This window comes from Cervus elaphus, chromosome X, assembly GCF_910594005.1.
Source record: "Cervus elaphus chromosome X, mCerEla1.1, whole genome shotgun sequence".
In the NCBI taxonomy this organism is placed as follows: domain Eukaryota; kingdom Metazoa; phylum Chordata; class Mammalia; order Artiodactyla; family Cervidae; genus Cervus; species Cervus elaphus.
Genome location: NC_057848.1, coordinates 32,499,433 through 32,522,865, shown reverse-complemented (window position 1 = coordinate 32,522,865; position 23,433 = coordinate 32,499,433). Strand labels below are relative to the sequence as shown.

The 23,433-nt window shown below is 43.6% G+C and overlaps 1 protein-coding gene across 1 annotated transcript in view; it reads left to right on the top strand.

The window, feature by feature from the left end:
- The window catches only part of GUCY2F (guanylate cyclase 2F, retinal), a 105,694-nt gene that overhangs the window by 71,224 nt on the left and 11,037 nt on the right, over positions 1-23,433 (top strand). Inside the window, exons 10-16 of the mRNA XM_043896707.1 lie at positions 218-374; positions 5,868-6,017; positions 9,133-9,281; positions 12,234-12,397; positions 13,190-13,382; positions 17,354-17,528; positions 21,449-21,547. Of these exons, the coding sequence (XP_043752642.1) occupies positions 218-374; positions 5,868-6,017; positions 9,133-9,281; positions 12,234-12,397; positions 13,190-13,382; positions 17,354-17,528; positions 21,449-21,547 (1,087 nt within the window). The remainder of the gene's footprint in view (positions 1-217; positions 375-5,867; positions 6,018-9,132; positions 9,282-12,233; positions 12,398-13,189; positions 13,383-17,353; positions 17,529-21,448; positions 21,548-23,433) is intronic.

The following is a 23,433-nucleotide window of genomic DNA, read 5'->3' as shown; positions in this document are numbered from 1 at the left end:
TTACATCCACAAAATATGATTCTTCTTCAGAGTGTAAAATTTTAGTGCTAAAAGGGACCTAGAAACAACTCTTGTCAAAAGTTTTACTTTGCCTGCATATAAGAGAAAAAAACTGAATTCCAGAACATAGTAGCTGTGAACAATCTCAGAAAGTGGCTCTAAAAGCACAAAACAGTTAAGTAAGTTGCTAAATAAATCTTGTTTGTATCATCTGCAGGGCATGAAGTACTTACACCACAGAGAGTTTGCTCATGGGAGGCTGAAGTCTCGGAACTGTGTGGTGGATGGGCGTTTTGTACTCAAAGTGACAGATTATGGCTTTAATGACATCTTGGAAATGCTAAGACTCTCCCAAGAGGAACCTTCTGTGGAAGGTAAGCAATGTATTGTGCCCTTGTGACGCACACAAGGTACTCCGAAGTTCACAAGAGAGCATGCCTTGGATTAAAGCCTCAGGCTGATTCAACTCCTCACTTTTGTTGAAAATCAGCCTCATTTCCAAGCCAAAGGAGTTGAATGAAATCTGCAGGCCGTAATCTCCACACAGCCCAGCCTTCTGAACAAAGCCAGTGCAATAATGTTGAATTCCTGCTGTGGTAGGATTAGGTTATATTGTGTGGAGACCCCAGGTGTCCCTGGAGGAACTTGCTGTGTGCTAGGCACACAGTAGGTGCTCAATAAATACTTGTCAGATTGAATGGAAGGTAATTTGGTAGTTGGACTCCCACAAAGCCCGTTCTGGAATGGGATGTCACTAAAGCCTACTCTCACTGTCTCTGTCTAGAGAGAAGAAGCAAGGAGGGGGCCCCCCAGCAAGTAAATGCTCCATGGGTTGTGTGGGATGGCGTCAGTCGGAACTATGGCCTTCTAGGAAATCAGTAGGCATGGCTGTAATGCCCATATTGTGTTTTTGTCTTCTATTTGGTGTACCCTTGGCAGCACCAGACAATGCCTGTAGGGGTCACAACAGATCAAAGAAACAGGAGAAATCTGAGACTTCAGGGCTAGGAGGGAATGAACTGATGGAAAGGAGGAAGGAAGAAAGAAAAAGATGTAAGGAGAGAAAATGAATAGGGTTAAATAAATAGCACATTTATTTAGCAGGAAATTAGCACATTAATGTTTTAAGCAGTATTGCAAGGGGGAAGAGGGGAAATAACACAAAAATGAAAAAGCAGACAACCCAAAAGAGACAGAGAGAGATGCAAAATGACAACATATACTCATATTCTTAAAAGAATCTTTGGTGTTAAAACTTTTAAAATTGCTGACTTTATAGGAGAAATGAAGACTGAAGGGCACACAGGGACACACGCACAGATAGAGACACAGTCCAGTCATCAGTGACATCATTTTTGCGCTTAATAAAGCCAGTGGAATATGAACCTTTAGGGAGTCATCTGGTCCAACTCACCCATTTTACAAATGAGATAACTGAGTCTCAAGATTTGCTCAAATTGTGTACCTACTTAGCAGCATCAGTTCAGATCTTCTGAAGACTAGCTCCTATACCAAGCTAAATGAAAACATTTAATAACAATTTCCTCTTTCTCTGACCATCAGTGCTTTAAAGGACTTGAAGCTCTTGGTAATCACAATAGAAACATGTGCTATTGTCTTTCTTTATGTCTCTCTCTGTCTCTGTCTCTTCTTCCCTCTATTTTCTCTGTGGACCTGTTCTTGTTGACAACTGAGTCATATGGTTATTATTTGGCTAATCCCAATTTGAAATCTTGGAGTAGTTGCCCAGTGTTAGGACTAGGATGTTGGGATGACAGCTGCTGAGTGGGAAGTACTTATCTTCCTGTCAAAATTACTCACCTATAAAATAAAACACAATGTCCAGCTTCCTAGAATTCCATTTAACTCACAGGTTGGCAACTTTCAAGCTTAAGAAACTCTAGTTTTAGAGTAAGGACAGGGTACCTGCAGTGGTTTCTTGTTTGTTTTTGTTTTTTTGACGTACTGTGTCTGTCTCTTTCCCTGTTTCTCCCTCTTACACTTTCATTCCATTCTCCAAATTGCAAGGGCAATCTGGATGCTCAATCCATTCTTCACACACCGAAACCAGAGGGAGTTTCCTAAACTGCAAATCTGATCATGTTACAGCTGTGCCAGAACTCGTTGAATGGCTTCCCATTGCTCTTAGGATAAAGTTCAAACTCCCTTACATGGCTTATAAGTCCTTTGTGGTCTGACGTGAGGACCTCTTGTGCTTAACCGCTGTCTCTATATTCCAGCAGTGCTGACCACCTTCCAGTTGTTTATTTGCACTAGGTTCTCTCTTACTTCCAGAACTTTACATATACCTTGTTCATTGCTTGGAACACTCTTCCCTTCCCACTGTTACCCACTCATCTGAGTCTGGCTAAATTCTACTCCTTCCAGAAGGCTCAACTGATTCAAGAGGCTTCCTATGATCCCTTAGGCTTGGTGAAATTATCCTCTTTATGATCCTTTAAGGCTTTGAACTTTGTTTTAACACCACATTTCGTTGGCATCACATTTTTAATTACCTGTCTTCTCTCCCTCCCTAAACTATAAGTCTTGTGAAGGCAAGAGATAAGTTTGCCTCCCACAGTGCCTTTCACCATACCTGGTGGAATAAATGTTTGTTGAACAAATGAATGGAAGAAATAAAATCAAGAAACTTGCTGCTCCCTACCTTAGACGACAGGGCTAATTGAATCTTACAATTGGAAGGCCTTTTAGATCGTCTGGCTCAATTTCCATTTTATAGACGGGGAAGCCAAGGTTTAGGAAGGTGAGCTGATTAGTGACCCAGTTGAGATCATGAACCCAGGATTCTTGACTTTTGCTCTGTGTTCTCTTGTATCACATCACTGGCTCTCCAAGGTTGATTTTATCACCATAGCAGGGCTAAGAGTTAGCCTTGGTTCCAGTAAACACAAAGCAAGCCAATGTGATTTTTTTTAGTTTTGTTTTTTTTTCTGAGGGTTCAAGTCTAATGGTAGACAGTGGCTCTTACTGAGCTCTGGAGTGGGAAGTGGGAGATGGGGGCATGTTGTAAGTGGATTCATTACTGCCGACTCTCAATTACATAAGTATAGTGCAGAAAAAGCATTTTAGTCATTAGCAACATACATGTAAGTGCTCTCTGAAAATACTGTTTGGTAATGATTGTATTTAATCACCCAGCTTTTTAACCGAGCGTTGTGTCCTCTTTTCCCTTCTTGTGCTGTTAAATGTGCAGAGGGAGAGGATGCCAGGAACAAGCAGCTGCATACCATTTTCCCTGCCCACCCCCCCCAAACATATGCCTGAAATCCCACGGTCAGTAATGTATTCCTTTGACTAAAGTATTATTCGGTCTTTTCAGTTTCATTTGCAAGCATCAGTTCACCTAGGCAAGGTGACTGATGGGCAAAACACTCCAGGAGTGGGCAGGGGAGTTGGGGGACAAAGTCTGGGGACATCTGGAAGACAAAGTGAGATGAGTATGTGCTTGGGGTAAGGCTAGAATTTCCTGGACCACCATTTAGATCAGTGAAGTGAAGTGAAGTCGCTCAGTCGTGTCCAACTCTTTGCAACCCCATGGACTGTAGTCCGCCAGGCCCCTCTGTCCATAGCATTTTCCGGGCAAGAGTACTGGAGTGGGTTGCCATTCAGAATGGGCTCCAAATAAGAATTTCCAGGGTGAGTTTCTCTTTCCTGGGTTTCAGCAACAAACCAAAATAATCTGACCTTTTATCCTCCTCCCTGCTTCCTAGGGCCTTGTCCTTTGGACTGTCTTCCCAAAACCCCAAACTTGACAAGCTAAAAAGTTAGCCAGTGCTTTTCCCTGCCACCCCCACCCTCAGCAGACAGTCTTCTCCAGCCTCCCTGTCTGGTTGTCAACCTGTTGTTTTATTCCACCTCTCTCCCGTGGAGGAGCGCCCTGTCCCTTCCTTGTCCATTTTAACTTTCGTATATATCTCGGTCCTCATCCTGCTGCTGTCACCCCTTGCACCTCACCTCTGGCTCTTACTGCAATAATTTCCTAGCTGGTTTCCCTGATTCCAGCCTCTCTCCTTCTTCAATCCAGTTTGTGCAGGTTGCCAGATTAATCTTCCTGAACACAACTTTCATCAAATCCCTCTCCAGCTCCAGCACCCCTACTGCCTTTTGTATTCACTCCAAATGCCTTCATTTGGCTCTCGGGGCCTCTCACCTCCTGCCCTCATTCTTCCAGCGACCCTCCCTCCCCACTTCATCAACCTCATTTCTCATTTCTCATTATTCCTTAACAGAGCCCTTCTCTTCAGCCAAGCTAATCTGCTTATCATCACCCACATCCACAATTTGTTCCTTTCTATCTCTTATTCTTTTGCACGCAATGTTCCCTCTCCCTGCAAAGCCCTTACCCTCTCAGCTCTAGGAAACTGCATCCTTGACCTTCTTAACAAGCTCCTTTAAGATTTAACTTTTCCAGGAAGCCTTCCTGGAATAATTTGATCAACTCAGTTTTTTTTTTTATTAGCTCGAATCTCATGGAATTGCCAATACAGAACTATTTTTTGAGCTACAGAAACAGTAATTTCTTATGGTTCAATGTAAAACATTCCCATTATTAATCGGTATTTCTTTATATATTGCTTAAGGGACCTTCCCCCCAAATTTCTGAGTCTCTGATTGCCATAACTCTTTGAAAGCAGCATGCATGTGTGTGCTAGGTCTCTTCAGTCATGTCCGACTCTGCAACCCTATGGACTGTAGCTCGCCAGGCTCCTCGGTCCATGGGATTCTCCAGGCAAGAATACAGGAGGTGGATTGCCGTGCCCTCCAAGGGATCTTTCCGACCCAGGTATCAAACCTGAGTCTCATAACTCCTGCATTGGTAGGCAGGTTCTTTACCACTAGCATCACCTGCAGAGATTATATTTTTTTAATGGGTGCTTAATATTGGCTTTTAATAGATTTCCTTCCTTACACTATAGAGCTTCCCAGGTGTCTCAGTAGTAAAGAATCTGCCTGCCAATGCAGGAGCCACAGTAGACACGGGTTTGATCCCTGGGTTGGGAAGATCCCTTGGAAAAGGAAATGGCAACCAACTCCAGTATTCTTGGCCTGGGAAATCCCGTGGACAGAGGAGCCTGATGGGTTACAGCCCATGGGGTCACAAAGAGTCAGACATGACTGGGTGACTATGCATACACTATACAGTGGTCCACATCACCATCTCTGTTGTATTGCAGTTAGGGGTGCACATGCATGTCTTGCCAACTGGTCTATGAACTCTGCATTGGCAAAGGCAAGGTCTAATTCATCTCTGCCACTGCCCCATCCCTAGCACAGTGCCTGGTACATAGTAAATCCTCAATAAATAATTGCGGAAATGAGTTGAAGGAATTGCTGCACCCTTTTGCTCTGCAAGGAATAGAGGAGGCTTGGGGATCTTCTAATCCTCAGTTAAGACCTGGAGAAATCAACTTGTGAATCCCCGAGCCCAAGCACATTCAAATTACCAGACACATGTAGATCTCAGCACACAGCAAATCCATGGCAACCAGTCTGGCAGTGCACTCGTCTTTCCCTGGAAGCTGGCCAACTGCTACTTGCAGGCTCAACAGAGCAAGAAAGCGAGCACCAGATAGTTTTTCTATTTCGGGCTTCTGTGCCCTTCCCCACACCTCTGCTATGTCTGCCTGAATGCTCCTGGGGTGGGGAAAGTAGTATGCTTTTGCTGTGAGTAATTCCTAGATTCATAGATTCAGACCCTGGGGGCGGGAGGGCAGCACTAGCATGCCAGTCTGTCTTAATAAAAATATAAAGCAGTCAATAAAACAGCACCCTTGGAGCCCTCGAGGGCATTGCAAATGCTGTCAGTTAATTCTCCCTGGATTCATTACACAATGCTTTCTTTTCAGAGTTGCTGTGGACAGCCCCTGAACTGTTGAGAGCCCCGAGGGGCAGCAGGTTACGTTCTTTTGCAGGAGACGTCTATAGCTTTGCCATCATCATGCAGGAAGTGATGGTCCGGGGCACCCCATTCTGCATGATGGATCTGCCTGCCAAAGGTAAGCAGGAGATGCGAAAAAGGTACCAGGACCCCACCATGATCCAGGTCATCAGGCCAACCTGGCTGTTGTGATTTGCCAAAAGAGTGAACACGGTCCTATGTTTGTGCTAACTGCCTGCTGGTCTGCAAACAGCCTGTGTTGTGTGCAGGTGGGACTTGGAGCCAGGACACTTTAGGCATTTGGAAGGAGATCCCCCCACCCAAGAAGCTGGTCCTTTTCTGAACTATGACAGAAGCCAAGAGCCTACAGGACTTTTATGTTAGTTTTTTTTAGCAGCCCCCTACAATTCCTTTCAGATACCCCCTGCCAGAGATTTCAGTGCCCCCTCCATGATGCTCCTGGATGTCAGAATCCTCCCCTTCTTTCCTTGTGACCCGCCATAGTCTTTCATCCTTATCTCCCATCAGAATCTTTGGCTACCAGGCAGAAGTTTGAGGGGAAACAGGATGCTGACATATTCTAAAAGTATGAACTCACTAGATATTAACTAATTAGGAATGGAAAAATAGTCGGCCCTGCCAACACTGCTTTAACCAAGTGATCAAGGAACATCAATATCATGTCTCCCCTGCCATAATGCACTGAGAAGGGCACAGTACCACCCTTGTGGTCTTCTTGCCCCCAAATGCATAACCTCAATCTTACCATGAGAAAACATCAGACATAGCCCAACTGAGAGGCATTCTGACTGGTCAGTACTCATCAGAAGTATCAAAGTCATGAAAGACAGGGAAAGAATGAGGAACCATCACAAACTGGAGGAGACTGAGACATAACAATGAAATATGATATGGATCTTGAATTGGGTTGTGAAACAAAACAAAAAAAAAGATATTGGGGGAAAATAATGAAATTCAAATAAAGACTCTTGATTAGTAATAAGCATTGTACTGATATTAACTTCCTCTGTACTGTGGTTTTATAAGTTGCTAACATTAGGGGGAAGCTGAGTAAAGGAGATATAGGCAATTATTGTACTTTTAGTTTTTTTACAACTTTTCTGGAAGTCTATATGTATTTCAAAATACAAGATTTTAAAAATGCAAAATCAAACCAAACCTAAAATACTTAGTAGTCTTTGGCCCCAACCAAAGTTTTATTTCTACTTAAACCCCCACCCCAACAGTTCCTCATCACAAGTTAAATGAAGCCCAGTCTCCTCACATAAGACACACAGTCTGGTCCCTAGCCGCGTCTCTAGGCTTATCTTCTATCATTCCGCATACTCCAGCTAAGCTATGTGACTGGCAGTGCCTTGAAATCACCACCACCTCTCCCACCTTGGTGCCTCCTCATGTGTTGCCTGTGCCTTCTCCCCACCTTGCCTCATCTAACTCATGTCACCTTCACTGGGAAACCTTCTCTGACCGTTTAAGTGTGGGATAGATGTCCCCTCTGTGCTCTCTTGTGCATATGTCTGCTAGAGCACTTATATTTCTGGTCCTTGTTTATCTTTCCAACTAAACTATGAGCTCCTCAAGGACATGAACCATGATGGGCCTAAGGACAGAGGTGACCTAGTTCATTGTCAGTATCCTGATACAGGGACAAGGGAACTTGATGGTATTCTGAGAATAGAGACTCCCTGTACTAGTGAGTTGGGTGGGGCAGTTGCACTCCATAGGGTCAATTTCCATGGAATCTATTGCACTGGGGCCAGGGTGAGAGATGTGGTGGAGAAACCATCACTCTATGGGCCAGCCTGAGTTAGCAGAGCAGAAGGTGTCATGTCACAAGGAGCAGAGGCAACAACTGAAATTCTTTCATGGAAGCTAGGTGATACTTCTTATGTGGTATAAAGTCATACTGCTGGAGGGTTATAGCCAAGGCAAGGGTAGGAAAGACACACTGGTGGTGCCAGCAAGGTTTGGTTCATGATGAGGATGTGAGAGTCAAGGGTGTGAAGAGGGGACTAGGGATAAGAAATGAGCTGAAGAGATAGTCAGGGCTTGTATTTTATCCTGTGGGTAGTGAAAATCCATAAAGAGGTTTCAAGCAAAGAAGTGACATGGCCAAATTAATGTTTTCAGAATGGTTTGGAGAAGGCTAGGCTGGAAGCAGAGAGACCATGCAAAGTCTGATACATAGTAAATGTTCCACTCAGAGTGGAAGTCAAGTACTAGCAGCCAGGAGGATCCCAATGAAGCCCTGAATGATTTAATGGTGTTAAGTCCCTTCGCCTAGAGACCAGGCAGGGCCCATAACCTGGGCCTTCAGAGGGGGCTAATTGGGTCTCCTGTGGGGATTGAAAGGCTTAGATATTTGGGGGTGGGTGAAAGGAGACAGATCATTGATGCAATGAATAAATATCAAGGTCCCACTGTATAGCATAAGCTTCCCTGGTAGCTCAGTGGTAAAGAATCTGCCTGCCAATGCAGGAGATTTGATCTCCGTGGGTTTGATCCCTGGGTCGGGAAGATCCCCTGGAGAAGGGGATGGCTACCCACTCCAATATTCTTGCTTGTAGAATTCCATGGACAGAGGAGTCTGGTGGGCTACAATCCATGGGGTCGCAAAGAGTCAGACACAACTGAGGGACTTTCATATATAATTATGATATATAACAGAAATTAACACAACATTGTAAATCAACTATATCTCAATAAAAACATAAATAATATGTAGCATAAGCAGAGCAAAGCTGTGCTTAAATGATTTTTGTTATTGTTTAGTCATTAAGTCATGTCTTTGCAACCCCATGGACTGTAGGCCACCAGGGCCCTATGTCCATGGGCTTTCCCAGGCAAAAATACTGGAATGGGTTGCCATTTCCTCCTCCAAGGGATTTTCCCGACCCAGGGATCGAACCTGCATCTCCTGCATTGGCAGGCAGATTCTTTATCACTGAGCCACCAGGGAAGCCTGCTTAAATGATACCAAATACCTCAGTTAATTATTAATAGTTTCTCACTCCCTTTCTCAACTGATTGATATAGCCTTTGCTCAGATATAATTTAGATTCAGGCCACCTAAGGAGAAAGTGAAATAGATGGCCTTTTTGTGGTTTCTCTTGCCCAACGTCATTCTTGGTTAAAACTCAATTATCTTTACCAAATCTTGGTACTTTCCCCACAATTTGTAGACTTTTTTTTTTTTTTTTGCTTCCTGACAGAAATCATAGAAAGACTTAAGAAGCCTCCTCCAGTGTACAGACCAGTGGTTCCTCCTGAGCATGCACCCTCAGAATGTCTCCAGCTGATGAAGCAGTGCTGGGCTGAGGCTGCAGAACAACGACCAACATTTGATGAAATATTTAACCAGGTAAGGACTCTGTGAAACTTAGCACTGCCCAGAAGCCATCCTGAAGCCAGCCTACCAAAACGAACTCCTTGGGTTCTCATCATACTGTGGAAGGAACCTCTTGCAAGAGAAAAAAGCATTCATCATGGGGTTGAAGCATGGAACTGGCTATTTGAAGGCCCTTTGGTGCTGGATCATCTCCAGTATATCCCCCAAGAGCATTAGGCTTCATTTTGGTCTCTCTTGTATCTGAACCTCTGCTCCATACCATCCACAATCTGACCTAACTGACCTTTCAAAGATGAACTTGAACCACTAAGCATTTGCAAGGCCATGTCATTGAGACCATTAGTAGAAGGAGTAGGTGGATCCTGGAATAGATGGGGACCCTCATAGAGCCCTGTTTGCTTTGGAAACTCCAGAGAACTCTGATGAGTATCTTGTTTAAGTGAAGCCAGATTGTTTTTGGAGGGTATGGAAAAATATGAGGAGTTTGAAAGGGTTTTCAAGATGGAAGGAAGTGCAAACATGGAGTACAAAAGCAGGAGATTCCTTTGGTTCCCAGGGAACTACTTGAGGCAATAAGCCCTGTGAGCTCAGTCGTGTCTGACTCTTTGCGACCCCATGGACTGTCACCTGCAGGCTCCTCTGTCCATGGGATTTCCCAGGCAAGAATACTGGAGTGGGTTGCCATTTGCTTCTCCAGGGGACCTACCCAGGGATCAAGCCTGCGTCTCCTGCATTGGCAGGTGATTTCTTTACCATTTAGCCACCTGGGAAGCCCTACTTGAGGCAATAAAGTACATGAAAAGTGATAAGCTCCCTCCATAAGATACTGAGTTTCTAAAGAGCTTGACTCTTTCCCTAGAATTTGGGATTCAACAGGGAAAATGAGGAGCGGGGAGAGAGAGCCCGGCTAAGGGAGCCCTGCTAGGGTGCAGTTCCTATGTCAGAGCATGCGCTTGAGGGCTTTGTTCAAGTGAAAGGATACCGAAACTGGGGGAGTGCTGTGTCAGTGGTGGCGGAGAGGCTTTTGAACCTGGCTGGTGTACCGCGCTGAGATGCTCAGTGAGTGGCAGGTATCTGAGGTGGAAAACGGTAAGAGTTGGATTGAAAGCCTGGGGGGCCTTGAATATTAAGTCATCCATGTCCCTGGCTCAGAACGCCTCCATTAGCCTGGCTGAGTCTCCTGAGGACACTCAAACAGGTGTTCAGTAGTAATAGGGAAAAGACACAGAACCATGGAGGTCAAATTTCTGAAAACTTACCATGAGGCAGGAAGAAAAGCATTCACCCTGGTGTTGATGCTAGAGATGTTATTTCAGAAGGCAGCACAGAAGCCGGTGATAGATAGGAGTGCACATCATATGACCTTCAAACAGGATGGCTTGGGGCTGCCCTCACTGAAATGCCTCCCCAATCCGTGCAGCTAATCCAACTGAAATGGGAAGAGGAGGAGGCCCCCTGGGTTAGGCAATAGGGGAATTGGAAAGATCCCCTGTAGGGAGGCACAGCAACCCACTCCAGTATTCTGGCCTGGAGAATCCCATGGACAGAGGAGCCTGGCGCACTACAGTCCATGGTGTCACACAGAGTCAGATGCAACTGAGCATCTGAGCACCAAAGCATCTGAGTTTGCTCCTGCGATTACCAACAGGACCTTGGTGGACAGGTAGATACAGACCAGGCTCAGAAAGAAGCTCATAGTGTTAGCCTTGGGGCATTGAGTGCTACATAGAACACGTGTGAACCCTTATGTGTGTTAAAGGGCTCATTGGGACAGATTCCTAGGTGTTTGTCGAGCAAAATTACCACCAGTTTTCTCTTGGTGTCAACCCAGCCTTTTGCCTGCTGAATACAGCAGTAAGGAGGGGCTACCCTTCATGAAGACTGAAGGCAGGAGGAGAAGGGGATGACAGAGGATGAGATGGTTGGATGGCCTCACCGACTCAATGGACATGAGTTTGAGCAAGCTCTGGGAGTTGGTGATAGACAGGGAAACCTGGTGTGCTGCACCATGGGGTTGCAAAGAGTCGGACACAACTGAGTGACTGAACTGAACCAATGTTATGATAAGCTCCTTGTCCCTGTAGATGAACAGGGTCCCAGGAGGGCATATTGCATATCTGTGGCATGCAGCCACTAAAGGATCAGGGGCAAGACCAGTTGAATTTTCACATGACCCTGACATGAAAGCCAAGTGTTAGGAGACACCGTTGTTCTTGGGCCCCATGGTGAGAAATAAGTATAGATCTTATGATGTAGATCTTACCAGGCTTTCCTGGTGGCTCAGATGGTAAGGAATCTGCCTGCAATGCAGAAGCCCTGGGCTCAATCCCTGGGTCGGGAAGATCCCCTGGAGAAGGAAATGGCAACCCACTCCAGCCTTCTTGCCTGGAGAATTCCATAGACAGAGGAGCCTGCAGGGCTACAATCCATGGGATCACAGAGTCAGACATGACTGGGTGACTAACAAACATTTTAAAAAAATTGTAAATCTTGGGTTACATTTAAGAGGTCAAGGAACCTCCAGCTGTCTAAGAACTGGTAACATGGTGGCATTAGAAGATAAGTATAGTTTTATAGGTTGATGATCTAGAAAAGTAAAAGAGCCCTCCTCTTTCCCTTATCCCACTTCACAACTGGCCTAAGCTCCAGACCAAATCCTCTTGCCTTTGAAGTGGCTACTGCTTATGTGTTAGCACCTCAGAACTGAAGGATACTGACCAGAGAGCACCTTTGCTTAGACTTGAAAGAACCAGAAGGGTAGGGGAAGAACTACTCTGGAAAAAGAGCCCTGTGAATGGGCCAGGGTAACAGTAGAGTGAGAAGTGACTTTTCCTATTTATACCTAGGTTTACATCTCTTGCCCTGGCATTTTAGAGGAAGGAATGTGTGATAAAGGGTCTTGCTCCATCACCTCTAAGTTTAAGGAGTAAGAATTCTCTGGCTCTCTTTCTGCTTTACTTCCAGTTTAAAACTTTCAATAAAGGGAAGAAGACTAATATTATTGACTCTATGCTTCGGATGCTGGAGCAATATTCTAGCAACTTGGAAGATTTGATCCAGGAGCGAACTGAAGAGCTGGAAATTGAAAAACAGAAAACGGAAAAGCTCCTAACACAGATGCTACCACCGTATGTGTGAACACCTGAGGAGTGTGAATGCTTGTAACAGTGTGTTCTATTAAAAATACTAAAAAAAAAAGTGCCCATCAGCTAACTGCTCCCTCCACGTGTCCTGTACCCCCTCTACTCCCAGTAGGTTTGAGTCACACCTTCAAATCAAAGAATTGGAAAACCCAGGGAGCAGAGCACACTTCCTGATTTTCCACTTCTTGTGTATCATGCTAGTCATTTACATTTTTGGTGCCTTGGTTTTTCTGTTTGTCACTTCATGACTTTGCCTGGAAGTTGACCAATTAAAAGGAGACAGTTTTTTGAGCTCCTAGAGGGAAGTAGCTGGGTTGTTTTTCTAAGCTTTTCCTTCCTTAGAGTGAGAGCCTTATGTGTTGCTACCATTTCCAAATTTTTCAAGTCCCCTTATCATGATCTGCTAGGAGATAATCAGGGAAGTTAGTCTCCTGCAAAGGCAACCTCCTGGGAACATTTCCTGCCCCCAGGTGGGGTGGAGTGGTTTGGTCAGGGGGAAGCAGAGAAAGAAGGATAGAGAGTTGGAAAAAGTCCACAAAGGAACAAACCAGGACTCTCTGCTCAATGATGTATTCCAGCACCTGGCACATTGCCTGGCACATTGTAAGTACTCAATATCTGTTTGTAAGATAAATGAAAGAATGAGTGTTTGCATCCCGGTGACATTTTCTTCCTTCTCACCTACTTGGCAGTGAATTTTGGAGAAATTGTGTTCTAGCAGATGTGGCCTGGAGGGAGGCCTGTGTCCTCTGAGGAATATCTGTGTCTGCTTTTCAGATCAGTTGCTGAATCTCTCAAAAAGGGCTGCACAGTCGAACCAGAGGGCTTTGACTTGGTCACCTTGTACTTCAGCGACATTGTGGGCTTCACTACCATCTCAGCCATGAGTGAGCCCATTGAGGTGGTGGATCTTCTCAATGACCTGTACACCCTCTTTGATGCCATCATTGGCAGTCATGATGTCTATAAGGTATGTTACTTATCAGGACAATATGTTCCAGAGAGCAATTTTGATATGAGGCCCACCTGTGTGTACTCCAAAATTGAAGGAAGGATGCAATTTTATCGAATGCTGTTATTTAGGAATTAAAATTTAAATAGTATACCACTTCCATTGGTCTCCCTTTGAAAACAAAGGCCAAATAAAATGCATATAATGTCACATTTTTCAAAATAACAAGCTCAACATGGCAAGAGATTGCTGGTAAGATTTCTTTTGAGCTGTTTTCTAGAACTGGGACTAAGAAGAGATTGAAACCAAAAAGTATTATTGTTCTTCAGTTTCCAAGTACCCACAGTTCAGGCACGGAAGGGCATACAGAAGTGTTAGTGTTTGGCCCATAGTTGATGACTAAGTTCATCTTGGGAAAATGTTTGTATATATAATATGTGCTGTTAAAATTTGGTTCCCTCCTTTAGGTACTGTTTTTATACAGGAGGAAACTCAACATTGGACCTGAGGCTCTCTGGGATTGCTACAGGGTAACCTAAAGCCCACCTAGTGGTCTGAGGTCTCAGGAAGTGATTAATTGTGAGGTTGTAACCTGCTGCTCCCACTTCCACCGATCCCTCCAGCGTGTCATTTTCCACTATTTCTATCAAAGGTGGCAGAAGATGAGTGGAGAACAGATGACTATATTCACTCATTTCAGTGCCATGCTTCTTTCCCCTTGATTTTATGTGTTGCCCTGTCTCTAGGCAGAAAAATGACTAAAAATCTCATAGCTGCGTAGGAACATGTCCATGTTGTCTGCAACATTGAAACTTGTTTTAGTAATGGAAAAAGATGCCCCAGGCATCCCACACTTTAGACAGCTTCTCTGTCCCAGGAACCCAGCTGGAGCTGGAGAATGAGTAGCTTCATTCATTGGATCCTTCACAGTAGCCTGAAAGGTTCCAACTCTCAAATCACACACAGGGCAGTGTGTCTATCTCAGATTAGACAGGGCTCTTTCAGGTCAAGTAAAGAGCCTCAGGGCTAGGCCAAGCTGCCTAAATAGGGCTCAGAAACAGGCATCATGCCTGTCAATCAGCATGAGTTGCAAACTAATCAAGAAGCACACGTGGAAACCATGGTGGAGGAAAAATCCATGGAATCAGACTACCTGTCTTAACTTGTTGAATTCAAGCAGCCTGAAGAGAAAAACAAATCACTGAAAGCTAATTCAGTTGAAATTAAAATCAAAGATGATTCAGTGTGGACAGTAACACAGCCACGGGTTTAATCAATCCAGCTGATACTGTTCAGACAATTGTTGGGGGTCTTGGGAATGAGGCTGTTAGGTATTTTGATACTTCGTGGCTGCAATAGGAAGCTAGTGGGCTGTTTTCAGGACAGAGTAGGGCTATATGAATCCAAAAATTACATCTAAGTATTCAGTCCTTTTTAATAAAAACGACACAGTACAGAGGAAATAAAAGTCGAACCAATAAAATACAAACCAAATCCGTTTGTATTTTCATTTTCTTTACCTATAAAATTGGAATCACCTCCCCTGGCACTTGATAATCTGAAGTGGAAGTGAGAAGGCTGCTGCAGAATTATGAAGTTGGTGATTTGTTTTCAGTTTCAGTTTTCCTACTACCACTGCATCTCAACCAGACCTTTTCTATGCCTCATCTACCCTTTCTGTGTCCTTATTCTGATTTATGCAACCCGTATTCCCCATACCAGCGTCACACCAAGGCCAAGAAGCACCCGTGTTCCCTGTCCTTCTAATTTTCTCATCCATATCCCTGGGGTCTCCTGGGTGACTGACTTGTTAAAGCTGAAGGATCAACCACCAGTCAATGATAATAGCCAGCCAGTGGGTTTCTCCCTCCCGTACATATAGTATTTGCGTTGTACCATTGCCTTCTGCTGTGTGGGCAGGCATGCTTATTTATCTGAGAGCAGGAATCCTTTTCTCAAATTGTATCAGGTAAGGGAGGCCCTGAATGGAAGCATCCTGAGGTACAAAGCCCCATAGGTGCAAAGGATCACTATAGAAAGTCATAATGTGAAGCCTACTGCCAAGTACTAAATTTTATCTGGAACTGAGTCATAGGCACAGTCCTATGGTTTATTTCAAGTCACATCAGTTTGGCTATGATGAAGATGGTGACGATGATGATGGTAATGGCCGGCACTTATCATCTCCCAGGCAGGTTTTAATTGTTTTGACATATATTATTTTGTCCTTAAAACACTCTATGAGGTGGGTGCTCTCATTATCCCTATTTTACAGATAAGGATACTGAAGCACAGAGGGGAAAAGTTATGTGACTAAGGCCACACAGTTTGTAAAAGGTGCATCTGGGATTCTAAACAAGGCTGTGTGACTCCAGAGTTTCATGCTCTTAACCATGGTGCCCTGTGAGTGCAGTTATTTAGGAGAACATAGGTTTTTTTTTTTTTTTTGTCCATTTAAAAAAATTTATTCATTTTAATTAAAGGATAATTGCTTTACAATATTGTGTTGATTTCTGCCACACATCAACATGAATCAGCCATAAGTATAATTATGTCCCCTCCCTCTTGAGCCTCCCTCCCACCTCCCACCCCATCCCACCCCTCTAGGTTGCTAAAGAGCCTTGGTTTAAGTTCCCTGAGTCATACAGAAAATTCCCATTGGCTATCTATTTTACATATGTTAGTGTATATGTTTCCATGTTACTCTCTCCATTTGCCCCACCCTCTCCTTCCCCCAGTGTGTCCCCAAGTCTATTCTCTATGCCTGTGTCTGCATTGCTGCCCTAAAAATAGGTTCATCAGTGCCTTCTTTCTATATTACATATATATATATATGTCAATATATGATATTTGTTTTTCTTTCTGACTTACTTCAGTCTGTGTAATAGGCTCTAGGTTGATCCACCTTACTAGAACTGACTCAAATGTGTTCCTTTATATGACTGAGTCCATTATATATATGTACCACAGCCTCTTTATCCATTCACCTGTCAATGGACATCTAGGTTGCTTCCATGTTCTAGCTATTGTAAATAGTGCTGCAGTGAACACTGGGGTATGTGTATCTTTTTCAGTTTTGTTTTCCTCAGGGTATATGCTTGGTAGCAGGATTGCTGGGTGATGTAGTTTTATTCCTAGTTTTTTAGGGTATCTAGGAGAACATAAAGTTTTAACTGAATGGAAACTTGTACTAGCAGTCTGACTGGCACATTTCATAGACATCCCTTCAGCTTACTTATCTTTTGGATTTACTTGCAAAACTTCACCTTAGTCACTAGAAAGAGTGGATACACTTCTGTGGGGAAGACGAGGAGCACTGAGTCACCTTTATTCACAAGTGTCCAGCTCTAACTGCCGCCTGCAAAGCAGTAGAGGGCTAGTACTGCTGCTCCTTAGAGAGGCAGTGCTAGGACAGGGAGCTGGCGGGAAAAGACAGTTCTCATATCTGAGGAAGCTGCAAAACTGTCATATTAGCAAGGCAAAGCAGAAGAAACAGACTGTTTCACTTCCTTCCTTTCCTTTTCCCTGTATTTGCCTTAAAGCTACCCTGGCTCTTTGACCCCAAATGGTCTAGAGAAATGCTTGCTGGGAAAGCACCTTCTCCAAGGGTGCTCACCAGTGAATATCATGGACAGTCCCAGAAATCTCCCCTTTCCCTTGCCCCAGGAATTATTTGGAGCCAGATAGTTCACTAGGGCCAGACAGGAACCTGAGAAGTAACTGTAGAATCTATGAGTGTAAGACTTAAACATCAGTATTGTTAAAATAAGTTTCTTAAGTGATTCTACTGTGCAGCCAGGCCTGTGAAGCACTGAGATCCTCTTTCTGACTTGACCTCACTTTACAAGAAGAACATTTAGCGTCCATCATACCCTTTAACTGTATGAAAGCTCACATGTGCATTCATGTATGCGTGCTCGCTCTCTCTCTCTCTCTCACACACACACACACATTATTTACTTGCTAATTCTATTTCCCCTGATTCCCAGGTAGAGACCATTGGAGATGCTTACATGGTGGCCTCAGGCCTCCCAAAGAGGAATGGCATGAGGCATGCAGCCGAGATTGCAAACATGTCCCTAGACATCCTCAGCTCCGTGGGTACCTTCAAGATGCGGCACATGCCAGAGGTGCCAGTCCGGATTCGAATAGGCCTGCACTCAGGTAACAACCAGCAGCTAAAGTGGGAGAAAACATTATGCACCTCAAGGAAAGGCTGGAAACAGGAGGAAGAGGGTAGTTCTTCCCTGATTATTGGCAGCTGGATTATCCAGGTGTCTAGTGCTGCATCATTCCTTTTTGTCTCCCCAAGTTTCCTCTCCTTCCAGCACCTGCCCTACCCCAGTGGGCAGAAGCTCTTGTTCTAAGTACCAAACTCTTCCAGTCCACCTTTCTTGTTAGAGCCAACATCTCCGTGTTTATGATACAAGACCAGCCTGCATATGTAGTATTTAAAGGATCATTCCTTTAATTTGTTGAAGTCTCAACTGCTGGAGTATTTTTTTCTCCCACCTCCCTCCTCACTTGCTTGAACATCTTCAGGATGGCCCTTCATTGTACCCTTTCCATCTGTCTTTATACATTCCCAGGTATCTTCTCAGGTCTCTCATCTATTAGCTTCTACTCACCTCCTGTTTATCTTTGCTCTTCTAGGCCCCTTTTCTTCTCCCATCATTTTCATCCCTTTCCTACCATTGTGTAGAAGAATGATTGACATTTATCACGCCATTTCTTCACTATCCACTCCCTCTTTAGCCCCTTTGCCATCTGGCTTCAGCCCTCACCACTTTCCCCAGCCCTAGTCTGCCCCTATCTCTGCAGCATTTGGTATTCTTGACAATTCCCCCCCAATTGGCTTTTATGACCTGCTCCTCACTCTCTGAATGCTTCTTGTCGATTTCATTTACTGGCTCCCTTAGCAATCCCTGCTCTCTAACTGCTCCCACATTTTCTGCAAAGCTCTGAGCTGTGATCTCCTTGCTCTCTGTATGTCCTGACCTTGAATTCATTTCTCAACTCACTCCAAACTGGCTTTCATTTTCCACCGTTGTCTGATAATCTCATCTGTCTTTGTCTGTGTGCATGCTCAGTTGTGTCCGACTCTTTGCGACCCCAGGGACTGTAGCCTGCCAGGCACCTTTGTCCATGGAATATTTCAGGCAAGAATACTGGACTGGGTTGGCATTTCTTTCTCCAGGGGATCTTCCACATTCAGGGATCAAACCTGCATCCTTTGTACCTTCTGCATTGGCAGGCAGATTCTTCACCACTGTGCCACCTGGAAAACCTTCTGTCTTTATCTATATTGATATGTCCCAGGGTTCTGTCCTTCATCCACTGTTTCTCTCCCCTACTATGCTCTTCTGGGTGATCTCATCCATGTCTGTGGTTTAACTACCACTTGTGTACTGATGACTTCCAACTCCACAACTTCAACACCTGTCTTCTCCCTTAAGCTTCAGCCCTGTATATCAGGCTTACTGCTGACATTTCCATTTGAATGTTCCACACGGACATCAGACCAACACATCCAAAACAGAGTGACTTTCTACCCATATAAATGATCTCCTCTTCCTGTATTTATTTTCTATTTCAGTTGGTGTCACTACCATTCACCTAGTTATTCCAGTTAATCTTAAGAGTCATCCTCCTTGACTCTGCCCTCACTCTGATCTTCACCATTCAACCAATTACTAAGTCTTACCTTTTCAGTATTTACATTTTACCTTTTCAATATTTCTTGATTCTGTCTTGTTTCTTCCTGACTGTCACTACTCAAGTCTAGGCCACCAGCATCTCTTGCCTGGATCACTGCAATAACATCTTCTTGCTTCCACTCTTGCTTCTTTCTATCCATCCTTCTCATAGTTATTATCTTAATCTATCTTTGCTTGCCTGTCCATCCATTAGACTATAAGCTCCTTGATGGCAGGAACCAGATCTTACTCATGTTTATATCCCGAATGCTTAGCACATAGATGATTTTCATTACTTTTCTTTTAAACAGGAGCCTTCATCTCTCATTGCTGCTTCAGTTTCACATTAACAACTCCCCTCGGCACAACTCTTCTTGGATGATTTACCATTACTTCAAATCTTGCATTTCTGAAACTTCAAGTCATCTTTTCCCACAAACCAGCATAAGTTCACAAGCCCACATGCTAATTTTCTCATGGTTGTCAATCAGACAGTCAACATGTCTGTTGGTTCTCCTTCTCTAATGTCTTTCTCTTTTATCACTCCTTTTTGCCTCTCTATCATCACCTCCTTTCCAGTACTTACAACTTTGTGCTTGAGTTACTGCAATAGTCACTTAACTGTTTTCCCTGGTTTTACTTTCTCCCCTTTCAGTGCATTCTATACACTGATGTGAGAAAAAAAAGAAAAAGAATTTTCATCATGTAATTCCCTGCTCAAAATTCTCTAGTGGTTCAAGGTCCACCATCTTGTACAACCCAATAGCCAATCTTGTGTCTAGTTTCTCCCCAGGCACCTGAACTAAGCAGACTGCTTTCTATAAGAGCTTCCCAAAATTCCAAATTCGATCCCAACCACAAACCTTTGATTTTTGTCCCTTTTCTCCTACTCAAATCCAACTCACTCATCAAGATCTAAATCAAATCCTACCTTCTCCATTGGATCTTTTTGGACTGAACCATGCCTTAATAAGCAACCCCTCTCCCATTTTCTAAACTATTAGGCAACTTCTGCCTGTACCATTTATCTTGCCTCAGCCATACATTGTCTTGGATTGTTGCTTAATTGCTTCTGGTTTGGTAGTCTCCTCTCTTCGATTAAACTCTAAATTCCTACAGAACTGAGGCTACATGATACATTTCTTTTTTATTCCCCTTGGTGCCTAGGTCATTGCTCAGTGAATGCTTCTTAATGGGTGAGACATGAATTATAATGAGAAACATAACTTTTGTAGTTTTCTTTTTAACTTTTATTCTTACAAATGAATGTTCAGAAGGAATTTTTTAGAGCAAAAATAATTATTTTGTGTGTGCATGCTTAGTTGCTCAGTCATGTCTGACTCTATGCGACCCCTTGGACTGTAGCCTGCCAGGCTCCTCTGTCCATGGGGATTCTCCAGGCAAGAATACTGGAGTGAGTTGCCATGCCCTCCTCCAGGGGATCTTCCCAACCCGGGGCTCAAACCCAGATCTCTTGCATTGCAGGCGGATTCTTTACCATCTGAGTGACCAGGGAAGCCCTTCTCTAACTCAGGAAACAGCAAAAAGATAATGCTAAACAATTTTCACTTAGAACAGAGACAAGAAAGGTGAGGTTGGAGGCATTTCTAGATCTTTTTGAACTAGATTTTCAGTATGGTTGCTGAAATTTCTTTCAAGTAATGTTCATCCTCTGAACAGTTTTCATGGTTGTATTAAAACGTATAAGCAAAAACCATTCTAAGGGCAAATAGAAAATATTCTCAAATTATCTTTATATACTACCCTTCCATGCCCCTAACACAAATGATTGAATGTCAACTATACTTCTTTTCAGATTTTCCAACTGTCTTAGCAATAATTCTCTTTATAGACACAATTTGGGAGACATATAACCCCATGGATACCTCCTTCCAACCCTAAGGCACAAGAAAGACTCACATTTTCCCCTTGAAACAAACATGCTTGGATTCTGAATCCCTGCCCAGGCTTTCCTGATTGGGTTTAATGCTTGGTTGTCCATATTGACAGATATAAGCATCTTAGGTGTAACTGTTACTTGGAACAAAGGCATCAATTAGAAGGGTAATCATTTTTGCATTGTCATAAATTTGCTTTCTTGTAGGGCAAAGAGTTCATTACTCACCGTAAGACTTCCTTCAGAGTCCCAGAGCTATTTAGTGGCAAATTTTTTTTTCCATTTATTTTTATTAGTTGGAGGCTAATTACTTTACAATATTGTAGTGGGTTTTGTCATACATTGACATGAATCAGCCATGGATTTACATGTATTCCAAGTGGCAACTTTAATCTTTCTTGCAGCTACATTCCTTCCCTTGGCAGTGTCCCTCTATTAGCATTGGATCATACCTGTTGACTATAATCCTGATTACCTGTGCTCCTCTATAGGGCCGGTTGTTGCTGGAGTGGTGGGCCTCACCATGCCCAGATACTGCTTGTTTGGAGACACTGTGAACACAGCTTCTCGGATGGAATCAACAGGGTTACGTGAGTACCTCTAGAGAAATGAATGGGATGGTAATCTCCTGCTACTGGGAAAGTGATTCTTTCTCAAGAGAGGGGAAAGAGAACAGAGATGTTTGAATGTTTCAAAGAATTATTAAAAGGTAATTTGAGAATCTTAAGGGGATGTAACACACAGGTTTTTGTCTCTAATGGCAAACCAGTAGGGGGTGATGTTGGACTGAACATGTACCTTTCTTGTTTTAGAAATGAAGCTGTAGCTAGGTGACACTGAAACAGCCAGCAATTCGATCAAAACAACAAAAAAAATCCTTTGGGTAAAGGAAAAAATTGGCCAGCCTGGTGGGTTTGTGGGCATCATATTGAAAAAAGAAATAAGAAAGGCACTGACAGTTTTAGTTTTTCAACTAGTTTGTAGAGACACACCCAGAGTCAACTACCTCCCAACCAGCTGATGTTTCCTGCTTTAGTCCTCTTTTGAACTAGTTAGGACCCCAGGAGGTCTGGCTTCATCAAAGCACCCTCAAATTTAGCTAGCAATAATTCTTCAGTCTGAGGAGCTTGGAATTCTGAAATAATTTCAACTTGCCTGTATATAAAACTCTTAGCTTCTATCAAACCAGGTATGGTATCAAAGATGCCATTTCTCCCCCATTGCTTTGAGAAGAAAACTATACAAACCATTATGCCATTTGTCTGTGGCTGACAACACTTTCTTGTTTATTTCCTATCACTCCTAAGGTAATGTCAGAATCACAGTGTGCTTTACCTATATCATAGTTAGGCAAAGTGATTTGTTCAAGCTAATATAAAAAAACAGAGACAGCAATAGATTTTATATACAGTTTTCATGGATTACATATTAGAAAAAAATCACTTAAGCCCTTAGCAGCCCTGGCTCTGGCAGCTACTAAGCAAGACAAGCTCTTCTCAAACTTCAGCAGTGTATGCAACCTAGTCCCTGATGATATGGTGGCTTATATCACAGTGGGTGGTGCCCTGTCTGACCCCACGTCTCATCACTCATGTGCAGAAACAGGCCTGTACAATAGGTCCAGTCTTAGTCAATCTAGCCCGAGCAGCCATGATAAAGGAGGCAGCACGGAACTTAGAAGCTGTTGTCGGAATAAATTTTCTGACATCTGGCAAAGTCTTCAAATGCCGCAGACATGGCAGAGGCCATGGGAGTAGTCATCCAGGAACCGCTGCAGGCGTATAACTTTGCTCTGGAAGTGCAACCCAGGAGGAAGTGAAACTGGCACAGAAGTCTGGACTGATGTAAGCCTGTAGAACAGTGAAGTCATATTCTGGTCTGCACCAGGGAGACTCCACACATTATGTTGTCAATACAGAGCTGAGAGCGGAAAGTGGATTTTCAGATTCAGTCAGCACCTTGTCCAGTGATCAGATAGAAAGTAGAAAATGGAGTGAATCATGCACCGCAGATGTATATGAAGCACTGACTCTGTAAGGAAGGCATTGTGAGGGATATAGAGAAGTATACATATGTAGTCTGTGTACTACAGAAACTGGTTAGAGTGCTTTTCTGGAAGCTAATGACTGTGACTGAAACATGACATTAAGTGCTACTCCTGACTGAAGACCTGTAAAGAGGTAGCTTCTAAGTTCGTGTTGGATATGAGATTAGGATGCATCATAGGTCTATTTTTAAAAAATCAGTTTCATCAACACCTCTTTTATGCTCAGTTGAATCTGCTGATTCTAAAATGGAAGTGACTAGTGACCCAGCCCTGGAGTGATCTTCCTTGCCACACAACTGGATGGTGGTTGGAATCAGCTATCTCTCTGTGTTGAACTATGTGTTCCCCATCAGGAGGATTATTCTATTGAGATATTCCCTCATGACCAGATGCTAGTGGAATGTCACACATAGGGCTAGCTAGGGACAC